The sequence below is a fragment of the Ictidomys tridecemlineatus genome, chromosome 5, assembly GCF_052094955.1.
Source record: "Ictidomys tridecemlineatus isolate mIctTri1 chromosome 5, mIctTri1.hap1, whole genome shotgun sequence".
NCBI lineage: Eukaryota > Metazoa > Chordata > Mammalia > Rodentia > Sciuridae > Ictidomys > Ictidomys tridecemlineatus.
The window spans coordinates 95,935,471-95,953,082 of record NC_135481.1 but is presented as its reverse complement, the minus strand read 5'-3'; the positions used below and the strand labels follow the sequence as shown (position 1 = coordinate 95,953,082).

Below are 17,612 nucleotides of genomic sequence, written 5' to 3'. Positions count from 1 at the left end.
ACGAGGAGGGGATTGGTGGCCTTAACCAGGCCAGTGTTCCTGGAACAGGGGCTGGATCTGAGGAGAGCAATGAACAGGTGGAGACAGCCAGGTTAGATAGCTGTGCCATAGGGGACACTAACACTGAAGCCACTGAAACCAAGGCCACTCTGGAGGCAGCTGAGCTTTATGACCCCATCAATTCGCCCACCTGTGTACAGCCCATTCCCATTCTAGCATCCTTCCTAAAATACTTACCTTTGGTACTTGCTGCCTCCCCCACCGAGAACAGCCTTCCCTTCCTTAGCCTTAAGGCCCAGCCAGCCAGAATCACCTCCCCAGCCTCCCCTTCTTTGACTCCTCCAGACCAAAAGCAGCCTCATCTCCTCTGTGCACAGATAGCACTTGGGACTCCTCTTTGGGAGCTCCTGGGACACAGAGCCAGCTCTTGCTGGGGAGTGCCCTAGGGCTTAAATGACCCCAGAATCCCCAGAACCCAACATAATCCTGACATATTCCAGGGACTGGGGTAGGGGTTTGTTAAATGAACAAAAGACATTGATCTGGAATAAAAGACCACAGAAGTTCCCCAGAGTTGAATGCAGCACAGTGGTGGTGATTTGGCCACCCAGGGGAATGTGGCAATGTCTGGAGACATTTTGGGGGTGGAGAGGAGTACCGGGGATTAAATTCAGGAGCACTCCACCACTGAGCCACATCCCCAGCCCTACTTTACATTTTATTTAAAGACAGGATGTCACTGAGCTGCTTAGTGCCTCGCTTTTGCTGAGGCTGGCTTTAAACTCAATATCCTCCTGTCTCAGCCTTCCAATCCACTGGGATTACAGGTGTCTGCCACTGCATTCGGCCTGAAGATATTTTCTATTGTCACAACCTGGACATGGGCTACTGGCAGCTAGTAGGTAGACATCCTGGCTGCTGCTAAATATCCTGAAATGCATAGGACTGAACCAAACTTATCTGGTCCAAATGTCAATGATACTTAGCTTAAGAAACCCTGTTATAGCCTAACCAGTGGAAAAGCAAGCTGTCCCACAGGGCCTCCTCGTGTAGGATGAGGGTACTGTACCCCCACCCCAGCACAAGGCCTGGTGGAGGGATGGAGCTAGGTACAGAGGCAGTGGTGACAGCAATGGCCCTGGCAGAGAGGTAGACCTCCCACACCTGAGGTTGTAAGGGCAGGGACTTTCTGGAATAGAGCTTTACCTGGACCATCTGATGTTCACACTCTCTCCTGCCACCACACACACCAGTCTGGCTGTGTCACCCTCTGGCACTGTCACAGTAGTGGGTAACTCTGTGATTGTCAGCTCCCCTGGGCACAGGAGGAGACACTGTCAAACACTATCCAGTTCTGGCCCCACCATGCCACATGACCTCAAAGGCCATTGGCCCCACTCAGAACTGCCATCTTACCCAGAACTCTGAGCTGGACCCAGCGCTGGTCTCGGTTCTGTCCATTGAAAGCTATACAAGTGTAGAAGCCACCATCTTCCATAGCCACTCCACTGATGACCAGAGAACCATCAGGCTGGAGCTGGTGTCTGGAGACCAAGTACAATGGGTTGGCTCCAGCTCCAGGGGTCAGGAGGGGGGTGAGGGAGAGACGGTGACTGGGATCAGAGGTTGAGTGGCCCCTACTGTCAACCGAGGTCTACCAAAGAGCCAATAGGCCTCAGGCCCTCACTACCTCCTGCTGCCAGCACTTCACTGCAAATATACCTGGCTTTTAGCCTCACAATAAATCTCTTCAAGTTTTCAGATATAATTCTGGTTTGGGTTTCTAGACTTTGCCATTCTCGAGTAGGCTCTAACACTGGTTCTACCACTTATGAGCTATGTGATGTTAAGCTCCATATGCACAATGGAGAGAAAAGAGCACCTGCCTCAGTATGGCTCCTTTGAAGCTTATATGAGAGAAAAGCTCACTAAGTGCTCAATAAATGCTAGCAAGTGATCAGAACTGGGTTCGGACTCCATTTCCTTCCTCAGCCATTGCCCATGTTAGCCCACTTCTTATTTCTATCCACCAACCACACTCTGGAAAGACCCAGTGACCCAAATATTGGCCCACCCCAGGAGCCCTGCACTCCCAGATCCATCTCTCAAAGAGCCCAGGAGTCCTGCTCGGGCCTCCACAGGATGGGGTGGGCTGGGCAGAACAGGAAGGCAGGGAGGAGACGGGTGAACCTGGGAGAGGAGAGGGGCTGCCCATGTCTCTGCCACTCGATGGTCGGGGGAGGGAAGCCTTCAGCATGGCAGGGCAACCGGATTCGCTGACCCGGATTGGCATCCACCACAGCAGGCTGTGTCCGGTCCAGATGCAGCCTACGAAACAAGCCACCCACAGCCATGAGAGTCCCTTGCCGCTGCCTCCCTGACTCCCATGGGGCCTCCACGTGAGCTTCCTCTCCAGCCAGATTCAGCTTCCTACAATCACCTCTGTGTTCTGCTCAGGACACAGTAACTAACGGGTTCGTTTAGCCCGTGGCTGGTTAAACATACCCACCACCTCCCTGTCTTCTCCCCACCCTACACATTTGCTACCAGGGCCTTGACTTGGGCACCCCATCAGCCTTCCACACACCCTCCATAAACTGAACCAAGACTCAAGGCCTTCTTCCTCCAAGCTGGCTGGGCCCTCTAGCTCTGGCTACCTTCCCTTCCCTTCATCCCAGGCCTGTAGAGCTGCTTACAGGCAAGGGCTTCCCTTCCTCTCCACGAGGTCCAGCTCAAAGAGCCACGTTTCTCATCCTCACCTTGCAAAGCCCCATGCAGGAGCCAGCACGGCCTGGTTACAACATATACCTTTCCCTTCTCTCACCCACAGAGTCCATGGTCCCTGCCCTCAGGTGGGAGAGACTGAGAGCAAGATGGCACTGACGAGTTGTTACCTGGCTGCAGGCCGTGGGTGTGAGGAGGAGACAGCCCCCAGGCCCCCCGCATCCCTCCTCGGGCTGAAGTCCTGAGAACTGTGGTCCTGGACTGGGTCCCTGGTCTGAGGAAAGTTTTGCCTCAGCTCAGTCTCAGACAGCACCACCATGTCCTCCCCTGTCATGAGGTTAGGAGAAGCAAGGTGTGAGCTGGGAAAGAAGGGAAAGGAAGGAAGGGTGGAGAAACGAGAGCCACAGTGTGGTTCCTGCCGTCAGGAGAAGCTGACCCATGGAAGCACTTCAGGCCCCTCTAAGGTGGGAACAGCCCTAGCACAGGCCCTCCCATCCAGTCCCACTCTGGGGCCTATGACACCTGTGAGACGAAGCTGGATCTTCTGGGTGTCACTGCCTGGGCTGTGGCCACCACAGCTATAGATGCCAGCATCCTCTGCCTGCAGGGAGCTGATGACCAGGGAGCCATCAGACTGCAACTGGTGCCTGAATTGAAAGAGGGACGATGTGAGCTCAGGGCTCCTGAGGGCAATGAGTTCTCCCTCAGGCCCCAGTGCTGCTCCCAGAGTGGGTCCCAGCTCCGCAGAGCACTCCTGAGCCCACTTACCTCTGTCCCAGGGAAGCTCAGAGGGGCTACTGTGGGGAAAGACACAAACAGGACTGTCCCTGTTCAACATACCTGTCAGAGGAGATAAGATGGCCATCTTTCTGCCACCCACCCTGTGGTTCCGGGGAGGTGTTGCTGGGACACAAAAGCTGCACCATCTGCCCCAGGGCTGCCTGCACCAGGAAGGGCTGCGAACCTGCCAAGCTAATCCTGAAGAAGTGAGAGGTGACGCTCTGCCCCCTGGCATCAGGGCCAGGGACCACCTCTTGGGCACCAGAACAAACAGCTTGTCACAGACACTTGGGCCAGAGAGTCTCAAGGGAAGCCAACTCCAGCACCCCAGGGACTCAGGACTCCAGCCCCTCCCACCTGCCCACCATGCCCAGGCGCTGCCTCTAAACCTGCTCTTTCAAGAGCAACAAGGCACATGAAACTCAGGGGCTGAGAGGAGGCTGAGGAGTGACCCCCACATAAGATTCACATAGGTGGCCGGACTACATGCTTGACCCTATGGCCTGTAAGTTTTGTTTTTTCATTTTTTTCAAATCCCTTATTAATGATAACCCAGTCCCAAGAATAATAATGAATGGAACCCACACCAAATCTCCAGGAGAAATTCAGGGCAGGAAATAACATCACCATGTTACAGGTCAAGAAACTGAGGCCCAGAGAAGCTGGGTGACTTGAAGCCAGCAACATTTTCTAGCTAGACAGGCCCTAGATACCAGCAAGAGCTGACAGAGAACCCAGAAGCTGGAGTCTACATCAAGGTCTCATGGGGTCTCTGAAGCCTCAGCTTCCCCACCCATAGAAAGGAAGTTACAGGTGGCGATCAGAAGTTAGGGACGGAAGAGGAGCCAGCTCTGCCTGGCCTGGGCACTCTATCCTCCTCCCTTGGGAAGGTGGGCCTCACCTGTAGGAAGAACCGTGGGAGGGTGGCGCTGGCTGTCTGGCATTTCCACCTAGTCCAGGGGTCCTGGAACCAAGCTCCTGGCCCCCAGGCAGGTCTCCAAAGGTGGCCTTCCCAGGGCCAAGCTCTTGTTCTCTCCACCAGAGGCCGCCAGAAGGCAAGGGCAGTCTTGGAGCAGTAGCTCCTGTCCTGTTCAGACCAGGCTCCTGGGAGCCTCCGGGACTGCTGCCGCCACCATCTGTGTGTGTGCTCTGGCCAGAGACCCCAGGCTCAGGATGGTGGGGTCCATGTTGAGGCCCCCGACAGCTACTCATACACTCCTGCTCCGATGCAAAGTTATTGGCATTGCCATGACAGCCACCATACCAGAAGCGGTTACACTGGCCCACAGATGGAACAAAGTACCAGCGGGCAGCCCAGTCTGCACAGGAGCCAAGGGCACTGGGCAGCAGGCACCGCACAGGGTAGGCTGGAAGGGAAGGGGTGAGACAGGTCACCCAAGTGGACAATGAAAGCTGCACCCACCATCCCCTCAGCCTCAGACTTGGGAACCATATCTTTCTCTGTTTGTGGAGTGTGACTATAATCCTGCCTGGGCCACTGACCAGGCCTTGGGAACACAAAATACTTGAGAATGTCCACTGCCCAGACTTGCCGTAAGCTAGGCCCCAGCCAGCTGTCAGCTCCTTCGGCCAGGTCCCTCTTGTTCCTCCCAAACTGGACACCCCAGCTAGAGCTTAACCTTACCGTGCCCACCCTGGTGGGTCTGTGACAATACCCAGCAAAGAGCCCACCTTTGTCCCCAGGAGTCTACACCAGCCTTCAAACCTGCCCCCCGCTGCCAGCCCGCCCATTCTAACAGCCCTCCTGGCCAGCAGGGCCTGCTCCACCTCAACTTTCAGATGTGACCATGGCCACCCATCTAGGTGTCTGGCTTCCTGTAAAACCCTGACCACCAGCCTATCTGACTTCTGATATCTGCATAGTGGTCCCTGGCAGCTCTACCCATGCATCCCGTGCTCCAGCCTCAATGACCCCCCCCCCAGGCCCCAGCACTCTCTCCAAGACTGTCCCACTGCCCCATCCACGTCCCAAGCAAGATAAGGCCACTCCTGCCCTTCCCGGCTCTGCTCACCCTGACACTGTCTCCACTTCAGGACGAGGCTGACTCCCAGGCACAACATGGGCCCTCTCTTTTCTCAGGATCCCTCCTTGCCACTTTCTCTAACTCCCAAAGCTGCCAGAAGGCCTCAAGTACAATCTTGGATCCAAGAACAGTCTGGCACCGTTTTCTGGCCTGGCCTCTAGTAGGCACTCGGGAATTTGTGGGAGGAATGGATGAGCTGACGGGCGGGTCTCTGTCACTGGGTGGGGGGTGGGAGTGCAGGACACAGTGCGACTAGAGGCCACCTCCTGGGAAGGACGAGAAGAGTGTGTCCACTCACCATATCTGGGCTGGCCTGCGCAGCCCTCCCCAAGGGGGCCAGTTGCAGAGGCGACATTGTCATAGCAGCAGCCAAACTGGGAGCCCCGGCACTCACTGGGCTCATTCTGCTGGGCCTGCGGTCTATGGGCCTCAGGAATCTGGAGAGAAAGCCCAGGATTGAGAGGCTGAAAACACATCTGGCTCTTGGTGAGGACCCTGGGCTGCCTGGGGAAGGGCAGCAGGAACCAGGAAGAGACAGGACCATAAGTCTGAGGGTCATAGCCTCAGTGATAGGGGTGACCAGAGGCCAGGAGGATGTGGAATGAAGCTCCAACCATAAGCCAGGCCCATCTCTGAAGCCAGGTGCCCCCAAACAGATGGCCCAGGCCAGCCAACTTGCTGGAACTTTCCTGTTCCAAGGTCAAAGCTGGAAAAATCCTGGGACAAGTAGCACTGAGAAAACCAGGGACAAGCTTGGTACCTCTCTCACAGGACCCAGATGCTTACCGTGGAAGACACTGCCTGGGACCCTGGTCTGCTCCCAGATCTTGCGCAGCCAGCCTGCTGGGGCCCCTCCGCCACAGACACCCCATCAGGACAGCATCCGTACCTAGGCAGACAGCACACAGCACCCCTCAGTGCCCAGCCCTGACCCCGGCCTTCCAGGGACCCTCATGCCTCACCTTCCAGCACCACAGGAGGCAGGTTCTGAGGCTCCCCGTATGGAGGGTAAGACCCCTGGTGGAAGAGCATACCACTCCATGTGCCCCTGCCTCTGCCCATGTCCACTGCCACCTTGCGGCTGCCCGCGAGGGCTACAGTAAGCACAGGCTGCAGCCCTGAACACTGATACTTGATTCACACACCCTACCATGAATTAAGAAGGGGAATTCATCCAAGCCTGTCAAAATAGCAGGCTCCCAAGGAGCTTTTACAAAACAATAGCAGATGGCAAAAAGGGGGGTTAAAAGGAGCCCACCATTTATCTCACCTCCACCAACCAGGTGTTGGGAAGCAAGGTGAAAGAAATGTGGTGAAGCACTGTCTCTGTGCCAATTGTTAACCTATTTCACCTTCACATCAATCCCTACCAAGTGGCCACCGTTGTTCCCAGTTCTCAGAAGAGGAGGCCAAGATCAGAGATTAAATAACTTGCTTTAACTCACCCATGGCACAGCTAGTAAGTGGCTGGGCTGACAATCATCCCCAGGCTACTGACCCCAAAACCTGGGCCCTTCCACCCCAGGCCCTGAGGGGCATCTGCCCAGGGCAAGCCTTGGAAGGAGAAAAACCAGCCCCAGGGAATTTGGCAGAGGTTGGAATGGCTCAGCCCTTCTCTGCCAGGCTGGAGTGGGTGGGGGTGTTGGGAACGGGTCAGCTTTGGTCCAGCTTCCCTGTGCCTGACTTGGATCTAGAGAGAGCTAGGTCCAGATCTAGAGCCAGAATCATCCCTCCGCCCTCTCCAAGCCTCTGGCTTCCTCTCCACAGGCTGATTTCAGCAGGGAAAACAGGAAGTTGTACCCCAGCTCCAAAGCCAAGGCCCCAGGATTGCACAATCAGGGCAGCTCAGAGACAAAACCCTGGGAGTCCTAATCCTGAGCCCTGCAACCCCCTCCCCATCCCTTTTTCTTTTTTCTTTTTTTTTTTTTCAACCTGGTGAAGAAGAAGAACTGTCCCCAGCACCTACCTGCTCTGCTGACACAAGGCCCCAGTCCCAGGACAGCCTTGCCACTGTGGCCCAAGAGATGCTGTATGGCCATCTGGGCAGCACCCATGGGGACTGTATCTGCAGTCACTAGTCCCTGAGCCAGACCTTGGGGGCAGCCAGTGGGGGGACTGCTGCAGAGAGGGGGCTGGGCCCAGGGCTGACAGTTGGAGGCCCTGGTCCCTCCTGGGATTGCTCTGGAGCCAGGGCCGTTCCTGAGCAGCCCATCGCTGGTCTCTGGAGTCTATAAAGGCAAAGCAAAAGCCACACTGATGTGTCCACCTGGCTCCTCTCCCTCCATTCATGTCCACATCTAACCTACTCTCCTCCGTTTCCCCTAAACCACTCCTCTCAGCCATTGGTACATCCCCACCCTTGACTTCTACCTCCAGGTACCACCTACTCAGACATAAAGATGAGAAGCCCTGGGTAGGCAGCCGAGGCCCAGCTTCTCACCTGAGGCTGGAGCTTCCTGAGGACCCAAAGGCATCCAGGAGTCCCTGGGACCAGCATGCAAGTTCTGCACACTGGGGACCTCTGCACGGAACCAACACAATGAGTGTAGAGGGCAGGATCCAGCAAAAAGAAGAGCCAAATACAAAATTAGCATCCCCACCACATAAAGCAAAATATGGTAGATTTTTTTTTTTAATTGGGCTGGGGGTGTAGCTCAGTGGTAAAGCATGCTTAAAGCTCTGGGTTTGAACCTCCCCCCTACACACACACACACACACACAAAAAACGGAACAATGAAAAGATAAATAATCCAATTTTTAAAATGAACAAAGAACTTAGACATTTCTCTAAACATACACAAATAGTCAAGCATATAAAAAGATCTTCATCATTGCTTGTCATTAAGAAACTGCAGTGCTGGGGACATAGTTCAGTTGGTAGAGTGCTTGCCTCGCATGCATAAGGCCCTATGTTCAATCCCCCAGCATAATAAAAAAAAATGCAAATAAAAACCACAATGAGATAACACTTGGCCCCACTAGGATGTCTATATGCAAAAAAGGCTAAAAAAATAACATTAACATCACCAAACATACAATAAAAGAGTTAACCGTATATTATATAAGTTTGACCTCAGTTTTTAAAATTCCATATTAAAAAAATATGAAAAACATCTAAATGTACAAGTTAGATGATGGGTATGTGGCTGCTCACGGTACAGATTTTTTTCTAATTTTCTACAGTAAGCATGTTACTATGTAACAGAGTAATTAGAATAGATAAGTGAATATTCCCTTTCTACATGGATAGAGCTTCCAGTCCCTGGGAACATTGAAAATAGTAATTTAGGATTGGAAGATACCAAGAGGTGTGCAGTAAGATCCTTAATTTTATTTCCTAACATAGCCAGGTCAGAACCTGGGATGAGGCCGATTTACAGTTTTTCCCATATCTGCATCTCCCACAGACAAGTGCCCACCATCTCTCTGGCCCTGTGTTCACAACCTTGGAATCTCTATCCATTGTCCCTTGGTCACCTCAAATTTAAAGGCATCTGTGCCAAGCCTGTCCTGCCCTCTGGCTTCCCCTCATACGTCTCTTCCACCTCTGTAGGCTTAGCTCAGTCCAGGCCCTGGGCAGCAAGCCCTCATGGGCCACACCTGCCCTTCATTCCCACCATTTTTCTTTGTTTTAAACAGTGCTGGTGATGGAACCCAGGGCCTCATGCATGAAAGGTCCCAGAGCTCTTTCTAGTGCATGAATTCCTGCAGTCTGCTCCCAGAGATGCCTGCATCTTCTCATCTGTCTCCACTTCCGTCTGATCCTCTCAAATTTCATAGTGACTCCCTCTAGCTCCAGTCAATGTCTCCCCTGGGTCTTTCGAGTCCCAAGCCTGAAGCCCTCGGCATCCATCCAGCCCTAAGAGCATCACCTCATCCCCAGGGCTGAGGACCCTCCTGGTCTCACAGCTACTGGGTACTTGAAATGTGGCTAAGTGATGGAGGACCTGGGTCTTCAATTTCATTTAATTACAAACAACTAAATTTTAAAATCAATATTGATTCACTTATTGAAAAACACCTAAGTATGTTTGTAATAACTTGGGCTCCAAATTTCATGAAATCTAGTTTTATAGTAAGTATTCTGGTGAAAATTTAGCATCTGAATTAATAGGAGCCGTAAGTATAAATTATGCATTAAATTTTGAAGACAGGTTTTAATTTTGTAAAAGAGAATACAAAGGCTAGAGTGCATCTCAGTGGTAGAGCACAAGGCCCTGAGGTCAATCCCTGTACTGGGGAGGGAGGGAGGGGGGGGGAGGGAGGGAGGGAGGGGGAGAGAGAGAGAGAGAGAGAGAGAGAAAATATGCAAACTCTCAAACATTTTTATGTTGAGCCAGGCATACTTAGCAAGACCTTATCTCAAAAAAGAAAAAGAATCAGAGATGTAGCTTAGTGGTAAAGTGCCCCTGGGGTCAATCTACAGTACCCTCCCCCAAAAAAATGCTGAATACATACTGAAAATATTTATATTGGATTGAATAAAATATATTTTTTGTTTTGCGGTTGGAAATTAAACCCAGGGGCACTCTATCATTGAGCTGAATCCCCAGCCCGTGTGTGTGTGTGTGTGTGTGTGTGTGTGTGTTGCTGGGGATTGAACCCAGGGCCTTGGGCACACCAGACAGGCACTTTACAACTGAGCTATATCCCCACCCCTCCCAGCCCTTTTTAAAATGTTTATTTTGAGCCAGGGTTTCACTAAGTTGCCTAGGCTGGCCTTGAACTTGCAGTCCTACGGCCTCAGTCTCCTGAATATCTGGAATTACAGGAATGTACTACAATACCCAGAAAATAAAATATATTCTTAAATATAAATTCATCTGTTTTTACTTTTTTTTTCCCCCCCTTGCAGCCCTGAAGACAGAATCCAGGGCTGCATACAAGCCGGGCATATGCTCTACTCCTGAACTTCACTCTCAGGCCACCTTTTGCTTTTCTAATGGGGCTCTAGAAAATCTGAACTGATATGCATGGCTTAGATTCTACTTCCTGTGGAGAGTACTGCTCTAGGGCCTAGAAAGAAGAGGAAGCAGAGGGCACTTGGACACCTCACCCTCAGTGGGTCTCCCCAAGGGACAGCCCCAAACCACTCCCCTTCCCTCTGACACACACCAGTAGGCTCTAGGGTATTAATTACCCCAAACACCAAAAACCACTTAGATTCTAAATGATCACCCTGTGAACTTCTGTGGAAGTCCTAGAGATCATGAAGCTGGAAAATGTCCACCGAGAGAATAGAATGACGGGGCAGAATCGGAATCGAAATTACGTACACATTTCAGGGAAATACCTTCAAGACGAATCCCATGAATGGATGGAGTTCAAGGCAATTTCAATTCTTTACATACTACTTTCTAATTTTTCCAAAACTTTCACACTGAACAAACATTATTTTATAGTTATAAAAACAGCAATGTATTGAATTCTCTTCCCTCTCAGCCTGGCCCGAGACGACCTTTCCTGCTTTACTATGTGACCCCTACTTGTCCCTGGCGCAGGCTCAAGACTGCCTCTTCCAGGAAGCCATCAGGGCCCTGGACAGCAGAGTAGCTCCACCCAGAGACCCACACCTGGGTCCCAAGTGCTTTCCTGCTGGTGAGGCCAGAATCCAGGCCCAAGGTCTGGCCCTGAGGACCCTCCAGATGGTCACTGTGGCTAGGCCTGCCCACCGAGGCTCACTAACACCACTGCCATTTACCTGGGACCCACCACAGCCTGCACTATCAGAGGAGAGTGCTTGCTGAGGGCCATACAACTGGTCAGCCCAGAGCGAATAAAATTCTCTGCTGTGGACTCATGGTTCTTTGGCCCCCTGCCATACACCTCCACTGGCACCCTGTCGTCCCCACCTCAAGGTCCCTATAGTTCCGATCACTAGCACTTCTACCATATCCTCCCCTTCAGCTCAGCTACAACCCACCCCATTCCTCAATGTCCCATCTGCACATCAGCAAATGCTGGCCTGTGCCCTTCCTTCCACAGATGCCCGTATCTGGACGCCCTTCCTTCCCCCTGCATCCAGGCATTCAACAAACAATTGCCAAGTACCTCTCTCCTGCTAGGTACATTCTGTAGGGGACATAAGGAGGAACAGGAAGTCATGGACACCATCCTCAAAGAGCTTATAGCTAATAGGACTAAGAAGCTATATGTCCCCCCCCCTGTGCGGTGGAGGACACCTATAATCTCAGCAGCTTAGGAACCTGCTGCACGTTCCTACAGTGGCTGGGTGGCCCCACGGCACAGATGATCTGTCAGGCAGGAGGATCACAAGTTCAAAGAAAGCCTCAGCAACTTAGCAAAGCACTTAGCAACTCAGCGAGACCTTGTCTCTAATATTAAAGAGGGGTCGGGGCTGGGGGTGTGGCTCAGTGGTTAAGTACCCCTGGGTTCAACCCCAGTACCCAAAAAACAGAGCAGCAGCAGCAGATGTATGCCAACCACCACGGCAGCATGACATGAGTGGCACAGACATGAAGCACGCTGGGGGCAGTGGGGATGAGGGGAAGACACTGCTGCCCGGTGCGGGAAAGCAGGGATGGCTTCTGAGGTCGCGGAAAGATGGACTTTGCAAGGGCAAAGGCTTCAGCAGACACAGAGGCAGAGAAGGCAGTCGGGGGCTGCCCGCAGGAGTGCAGCTGGGTGTGCAGTGAGTGGGAAGGTCAGTCCTGGGCCCGCCCTCCCGCGACCTCACCCTGAGGAAGATGGCAGGACTGCGGGTTACAGGTCTCCACCTCCGTGGGCTTTGTCTGCTGCAAGTTCTGACAGTGGCTGGGCGGCCCAATGGCACAGATGACCTGTCGCCTCCGAGTCCCAGAGCTGCAGCTCTTGGAGCACTGGGGCCGAGGGTGGGAGTGGGAAGATAGGGACTCTAAGGCTGGGGCACCCACAGGAAGAGGGGGAAGGGAAGGGACCCCGCGGTGCACATCAGATCCAGGTGGGTCAGCAGGTAGGGGCAAGGACAAACACTCACAAGACCCCAGGCGCCAACATGCCAGGCCTGGACATTGAGGAAGGGACAGGCTTCACGCACACAGGGCTCAGTGAGTGGCGGCTGGTCCTCCAAGGAGCACGCAGAGGCATGGAGCAGAGACCCCTCATCACCCCGGCAAGTAACGCTCCGCCTCCGGATGCCGGCACCACAGGTGACAGAACACTGCAAGGTCAGGCTGTCAGCAAGAGCCGCCCGAGGGGGCGCTGATGGGTGGGACAGCTCGAGGCCCACCAGGCCTGGCGTATGAGTAGGGCATACTCATCCCATTGCCTGTGTCCTGACCCCAGGCCCAGAGAGGCTGTCCTCCCCTGAGGTCACACAGTCTGACCTCGGCAGCTGACACCAGGCCAAGGGACATTTTTCACCTCCCTTCATTTGTAACTTGAGCATATGTAGGTGCTGAAGTAATGACCAGCAGCCCCAGCCCCTGGAAGCCCCTCCCCTGCCCTCAAACTACATGCTCAGCTGCTTCTTCAGGCCAAGGCCAAGGCTTCCCATCCAGCCCAGGACCAGGATCCAGGAACCTGCTTCTAGTCATCCCTGGTCACAGCTTCCAAGACAGCCACCTATGAGGTGCCAGGCCTCATGCTCAGGGCCCTTCACTGACCCTCTCAGAGACCACTGCCACCCGCCCAGGATCTCAGTTTCCACAGCAGAGGACAAGCCTCCAGCCCAGCCTGCTGCTGCCCAGGCCTAAGGCCCAGCTCTGGTTTCCAGCCTGGTCAGGGCCAGGGGCCTCACCTCTCCCCAGGGCTCCGTGCTCCAAGCTGCACAGCGCTGTAGGTTGCAGGCCTGTGTGGTCGGGGGCTTCGCGGGCAGGCCGGCACACGCGGCCTCCTCAGCTGCCTCCTGGCCGCCGGCCCCATCAGACAAGACACAGTAGACAGAGCGGGACTGGGAGCCACCTCCACAGGAGGCTGAGCAGGGCGCCCACGGCCCTGTCTTCCAGCTGGTGAGGGTGGGAATTGGGTAAGACTGGCCTGGGAGCAGCTGCCCTCACACACAGGAGCAGACGCGTGGGGAGGACCCCAACTCCAGCCCTGCCCACCCTCTGAACATCCAGGACCCTGAGGGTGGGGACAAAGAGCTCTGCATAAAGATCACAGGAGGCCCTCCCAGGCATGCCCCCACCGTTCAATGGCCATCTGAGGGATCCTGACGACTGAGCCTGGCCACTGCTCCTCAGCGTCCCTATCCTTGCTCACCCCAGATCCCTCTTCCTTCTCCCCAGGTCCCCAGCGCCCCAGCCAGGCCGTTTCTTTGTGTCCAACCTTAGATGGGAAAGTCTTAGATGGCTCCCCAACGTGTGGCCCTAGAGGAAAGGTGACCCCCACACACCATGCAAAGCCAAGCCCACCACCAGCTCACAAGGATAGCTGCCACCAAGGCCGGTGGGCAGCACTGCGGGAGCCCGTGGCCAGATTACCTGTTCCCACACACACGCTGGGCCCCAGCACGGCGCCAGGCTCCGGGCCGGTGCAGGTAAGAGATCCTTTGTGCACGAACAAAGGCATTGCTGCTGCCGACAGGCCCTTAGCCAGACCCCTGGCTCATCCCTAGCATGTGCCAAGCTAAGCCCCCTGTGACTCAGGCAGGGACCTCCAGTACTGTCCCCAGCCCGCTGCCACCAGCCTGGACATTCTGAGGACTGCATGGGCATACGAGAGTGGAGAGAAGGACCCTGGGCCTCATGTTCAGGGCCCTTCGTGGACTCCCTCAGAGTCCCCAGCCACAGCTCTGCAGAGCCCTGGGCAACCCAACCTCTTTGTTCTACTCCAAAAGCACCTTAGACACCCCCTCCCTTCCCACCCAGGTTCCTCGCCCCACCACGAGTGGAAGGGGCCCACAAGGGCCTCACCGCTTGGTCTGCGGGCAAGGCTGAGGATTGCACGGGCGGCGGTCAGCCGGCCGAGGCTGGCGCTGGCACAGGTGGTCGGGGTAGGCCTCATGGTCGATGGTGCAGAACACCAGGCGGGACTGGTGACCTGTGTGGGGTCAGAGCCAAGGAGGGCAGCCGTCCGTCAACTCTCAGGAAACAGTCCTTCTCTGGGCCAGGCACTGCTCTGGACTCCACCCACAGGTCATCCTGGTTAAGTATCAGACAACCCTCTCAGGTGGGCCTGATCATCACCCCCAATTTACAGATGAGGAAACCAAGGCTCAGAGTCTTAGCCAAGAGTGACAGCTGAGCCTGACACCTGGTCATCAGCTGCTGGCCTGGCCTCCACTCCCAGTGGAATAATGTCAAGTCCTCCCTCTTGGGGTCCTGCATGGAATCCTACAGATCCCCAAGTGTCCCCAAGGTGACCCCACAACCTGAGATTTTTCACCTACCAGTCCTCACTGCCTCCGCCCTGCCTTGAGGAGAGAGCTGCTACTTGCCCACCTGTGTGGCTTGCAGTGCCTTGAACCCAGGGCCCATTCCCTCCCCTGGCCACGGGGCCGGGTGCTCACCACCACCACACTGGGCACTGCAGTCACTCCATGAGCCGTGGCTCCAGCTGAAGACACCTGGCTGGGGGCTGCCCAGGGGCAGGTGGTACTCGTAGCGCACGCCAGGGTTGGGCTCCTGGCTGAGGAGCTGTGCAGGGGGGGTCCCTGCTGAGGTCAGGCCGTCCCACTGGCCAGCCTCAGGCTGAGACTCCCAGCCCAGCTGTGTGCCAGTCCCTATGCCACCCAGGTCCCTGCTCACCTCAATGACCAGGGGCTCTGAGGTGGGACCACGGGCCTGGAGCCGCTCAGGGGCCAGGTCCCCCTCGGCACCCCGCTCGTACTGCAGGATGGTGCTGGCCACTGGCAGGGCCTGGGCTGCCTCGATGGTCCAGTGCCCGTTGAGATAGTACTCACCGCGGACGTTCTTCACCGCTGTGTAGGGGCAAGTGCCCGGGTCAGCCCTGAGGGCAGAGGCTCCTCCCACACAGACCAAACTCACCCAGCACCCAAACTGCTGCCTCACCCAGGAAATTTCTGCTAGCAGCAGCCTCCTCGATGCGGATGCTGGTCGCCCCCATGGGAACTATGAAGATCTGGTTGTAGCCTGATGGGCAGAGATTCAGGGGTGGGGGTCTGAGCTACTTTGTCTGTCACCCCTCAGACCCCAGGAAAGAGCTGTTCTTGGGGGTTCAAGTGCCAAGAGGCACAGATGAAGGGAGGGGGGACAGGCAGGCTGGGCTGCTTGGGGGTCAGTGTTCCTGACAGAGGAAAAAGCTTTATGAAGGCTAGAGAGGCAGGAAGGCTGGGGAGGGAGCAGGGACAGGGTGGGTACCAGGGGGAAAGGGATGAGAAGCGGCTTCTAGGTGTCAACAGTAGGAGATCAGAATGGACAAGTAGTTAAGAGTGTGGTCTCCTCCCCGCAGCCACGGGGAGCTGTTAGGATGAGACCCAACAGACGCACTGGTGGTCATGAAGCCACCTGGCCTGGAGCCTGGTCCAGAGAGGAAGACAGGCCAGCGCCAGGCAGGCAACAGAACCCCCCTACAGGGGCCCCCTACCTCTGCTGAGGTCATTGGCATCAAAGGTGCCCGTGACCGGATAGCAGCTGGTGCCGTCACCCCCACACTGCAGACACTTGTCCTCCTGCTTGGATGAGTCTAGCTTGTGGTCACAGCCGACAACCTGCCAGGGAGGGATATGAAAAAGCAGAAGGGGACACGGACCAGGCAGGACGGAGGAGCTCAGGAGTTACTCAGTTGCAAGCCAGGGACGGCTGAGCACACCTGGCCTGGGGTGTCTCCCTTTCTCTGGTGACTACACCCTAACTCCACTGGAGGTCACCTCTCCTCACACAAGTTGGAGGGAGCTCCCCAAACGTGGCTTTGGCAAACCAGCAGGTCAATCGCCCTCTTCAGATCAGAGGCCAGCCCAAGTTGCTGGGACTCCTGGGAAAGTAGCCATGCCCTGCAGTTGCCAGCTGGCACCACAGGGACCTGAAGCTGTGGGAGGCCATCTTGTTACACCTCCTGGAAAGAATCTGCCTGACTTTGACCCAGATGGGGCGAAAACCAAGAGGAGAGAGTCCCAGCACTACCATCCCAGCACCTACAGCCATCCATTAGTGATGGGTTTGGTTGGGGCTGGTTTCTGTTTGGTTTTGGGACTGGAGATTGATCCCAGGGGCGCTTCACCACTGAGCCACATCCCCAGCCCTTTATTTATATTTATTTAGAGACAGGGTCTTGCTGAGTTGCTTAGAGCCTTGTTAAATTACTGAGGCTGACTTTGAACTTGCAATCCTCCTGCCTCAGCCTCCTGAGCCACTGAGATTACAGGCTTGCGTGACCGTGCCTGGCATGGGTTTGATTTTTGCTGAAGTCAGTTTTAGCATGCCACCCAGAGTTCCTTTTACAAGGTCAGCATTCTTTTTTTAATATTTATTTTTTAGTTGGACAGAATATCTTCATTTTATTTATTTATTCTTAGGTGGTGCTGAGGATCAAACCGAGGGCCTCACACATGCTAGGCGAGCGCTCTACCACTGAGCCACCACCCCAGCCCAAGGTCAGCATTCTTCAGGGGTAAGGAGAAGGGGGTGAGAGGACATCTGTGATAGCTATAAAGCATCCTCAGAGTTGGGCTTGGTGTCCTGGTAACTTGAGAAGACACTGGGCTCCTGACAGCCACCTGGCCCTGCTGGTGGTGAACAGGTATCCGCAGAGGCCTCCAGCCAGCTCAGAGGGGGGGGGGAGACACAACTCACCCGACAGCTGCCGTCCACACAGACATCCCGTTTGCCAGGCTCGCAGGGTGTCCCGTCCACCACGGTATCCTTGTGCTTGTAGTAGAAGTTCTCCCCCTTGGGAATGCAGTTCAGCTCACACTTGTTTGGGGCTAGGATGGGCAAGAGAACAAAGCTGAGATCTGGGCCTAAGGCCTGGCCTTGAAGCAGGGAGGCTCAGGCAGGCCCAGGAGCTCATGTATGACTGGGAGATGAGGCCCTTGCCTCAGCCCGCAAGGTGGCACAGAATCTCACCCTCATCCCAGGCAGAAGAGATGTCCCCCATCTGGGTCTCTGGGGACCCAGTCGAGGAGAAATCCCAGAATAAAGAAAAAGCTACACTCTTAAGGAG

The 17,612-nt window shown here is 54.9% G+C and overlaps 1 protein-coding gene across 12 annotated transcripts in view; it reads right to left on the bottom strand.

Moving 5' to 3' along the window:
* Papln (papilin, proteoglycan like sulfated glycoprotein) overlaps positions 1 to 17,612 on the bottom strand; it is a 34,062-nt gene that overhangs the window by 4,504 nt on the left and 11,946 nt on the right. For 8 of the 12 annotated variants that reach the window (XM_078050473.1, XM_078050470.1, XM_078050477.1 and 5 more), the window contains 21 exons: positions 17,243 to 17,373; positions 16,038 to 16,161; positions 15,503 to 15,583; positions 15,239 to 15,411; positions 15,001 to 15,127; positions 14,405 to 14,531; positions 13,973 to 14,038; positions 13,288 to 13,495; positions 12,526 to 12,708; positions 12,247 to 12,388; positions 7,990 to 8,070; positions 7,516 to 7,777; positions 6,336 to 6,438; positions 5,848 to 5,986; positions 4,406 to 4,871; positions 3,565 to 3,702; positions 3,247 to 3,371; positions 2,895 to 3,051; positions 2,191 to 2,328; positions 1,417 to 1,544; positions 1,207 to 1,315 (listed from right to left, as the gene is read on the bottom strand). In XM_078050473.1, coding sequence (XP_077906599.1) covers positions 1,207 to 1,315; positions 1,417 to 1,544; positions 2,191 to 2,328; positions 2,895 to 3,051; positions 3,247 to 3,371; positions 3,565 to 3,702; positions 4,406 to 4,871; positions 5,848 to 5,986; positions 6,336 to 6,438; positions 7,516 to 7,777; positions 7,990 to 8,070; positions 12,247 to 12,388; positions 12,526 to 12,708; positions 13,288 to 13,495; positions 13,973 to 14,038; positions 14,405 to 14,531; positions 15,001 to 15,127; positions 15,239 to 15,411; positions 15,503 to 15,583; positions 16,038 to 16,161; positions 17,243 to 17,373 — 3,208 coding nt within the window. Of the gene's footprint in view, positions 1 to 1,206; positions 1,316 to 1,416; positions 1,545 to 2,190; positions 2,329 to 2,894; positions 3,052 to 3,246; positions 3,372 to 3,564; positions 3,703 to 4,405; positions 4,872 to 5,847; positions 5,987 to 6,335; positions 6,439 to 7,515; positions 7,778 to 7,989; positions 8,071 to 12,246; positions 12,389 to 12,525; positions 12,709 to 13,287; positions 13,496 to 13,972; positions 14,039 to 14,404; positions 14,532 to 15,000; positions 15,128 to 15,238; positions 15,412 to 15,502; positions 15,584 to 16,037; positions 16,162 to 17,242; positions 17,374 to 17,612 lie in introns of those variants that run through there. The other 4 variants (XM_078050475.1, XM_078050478.1, XM_078050476.1 and 1 more) reach the window with 4 other exon arrangements.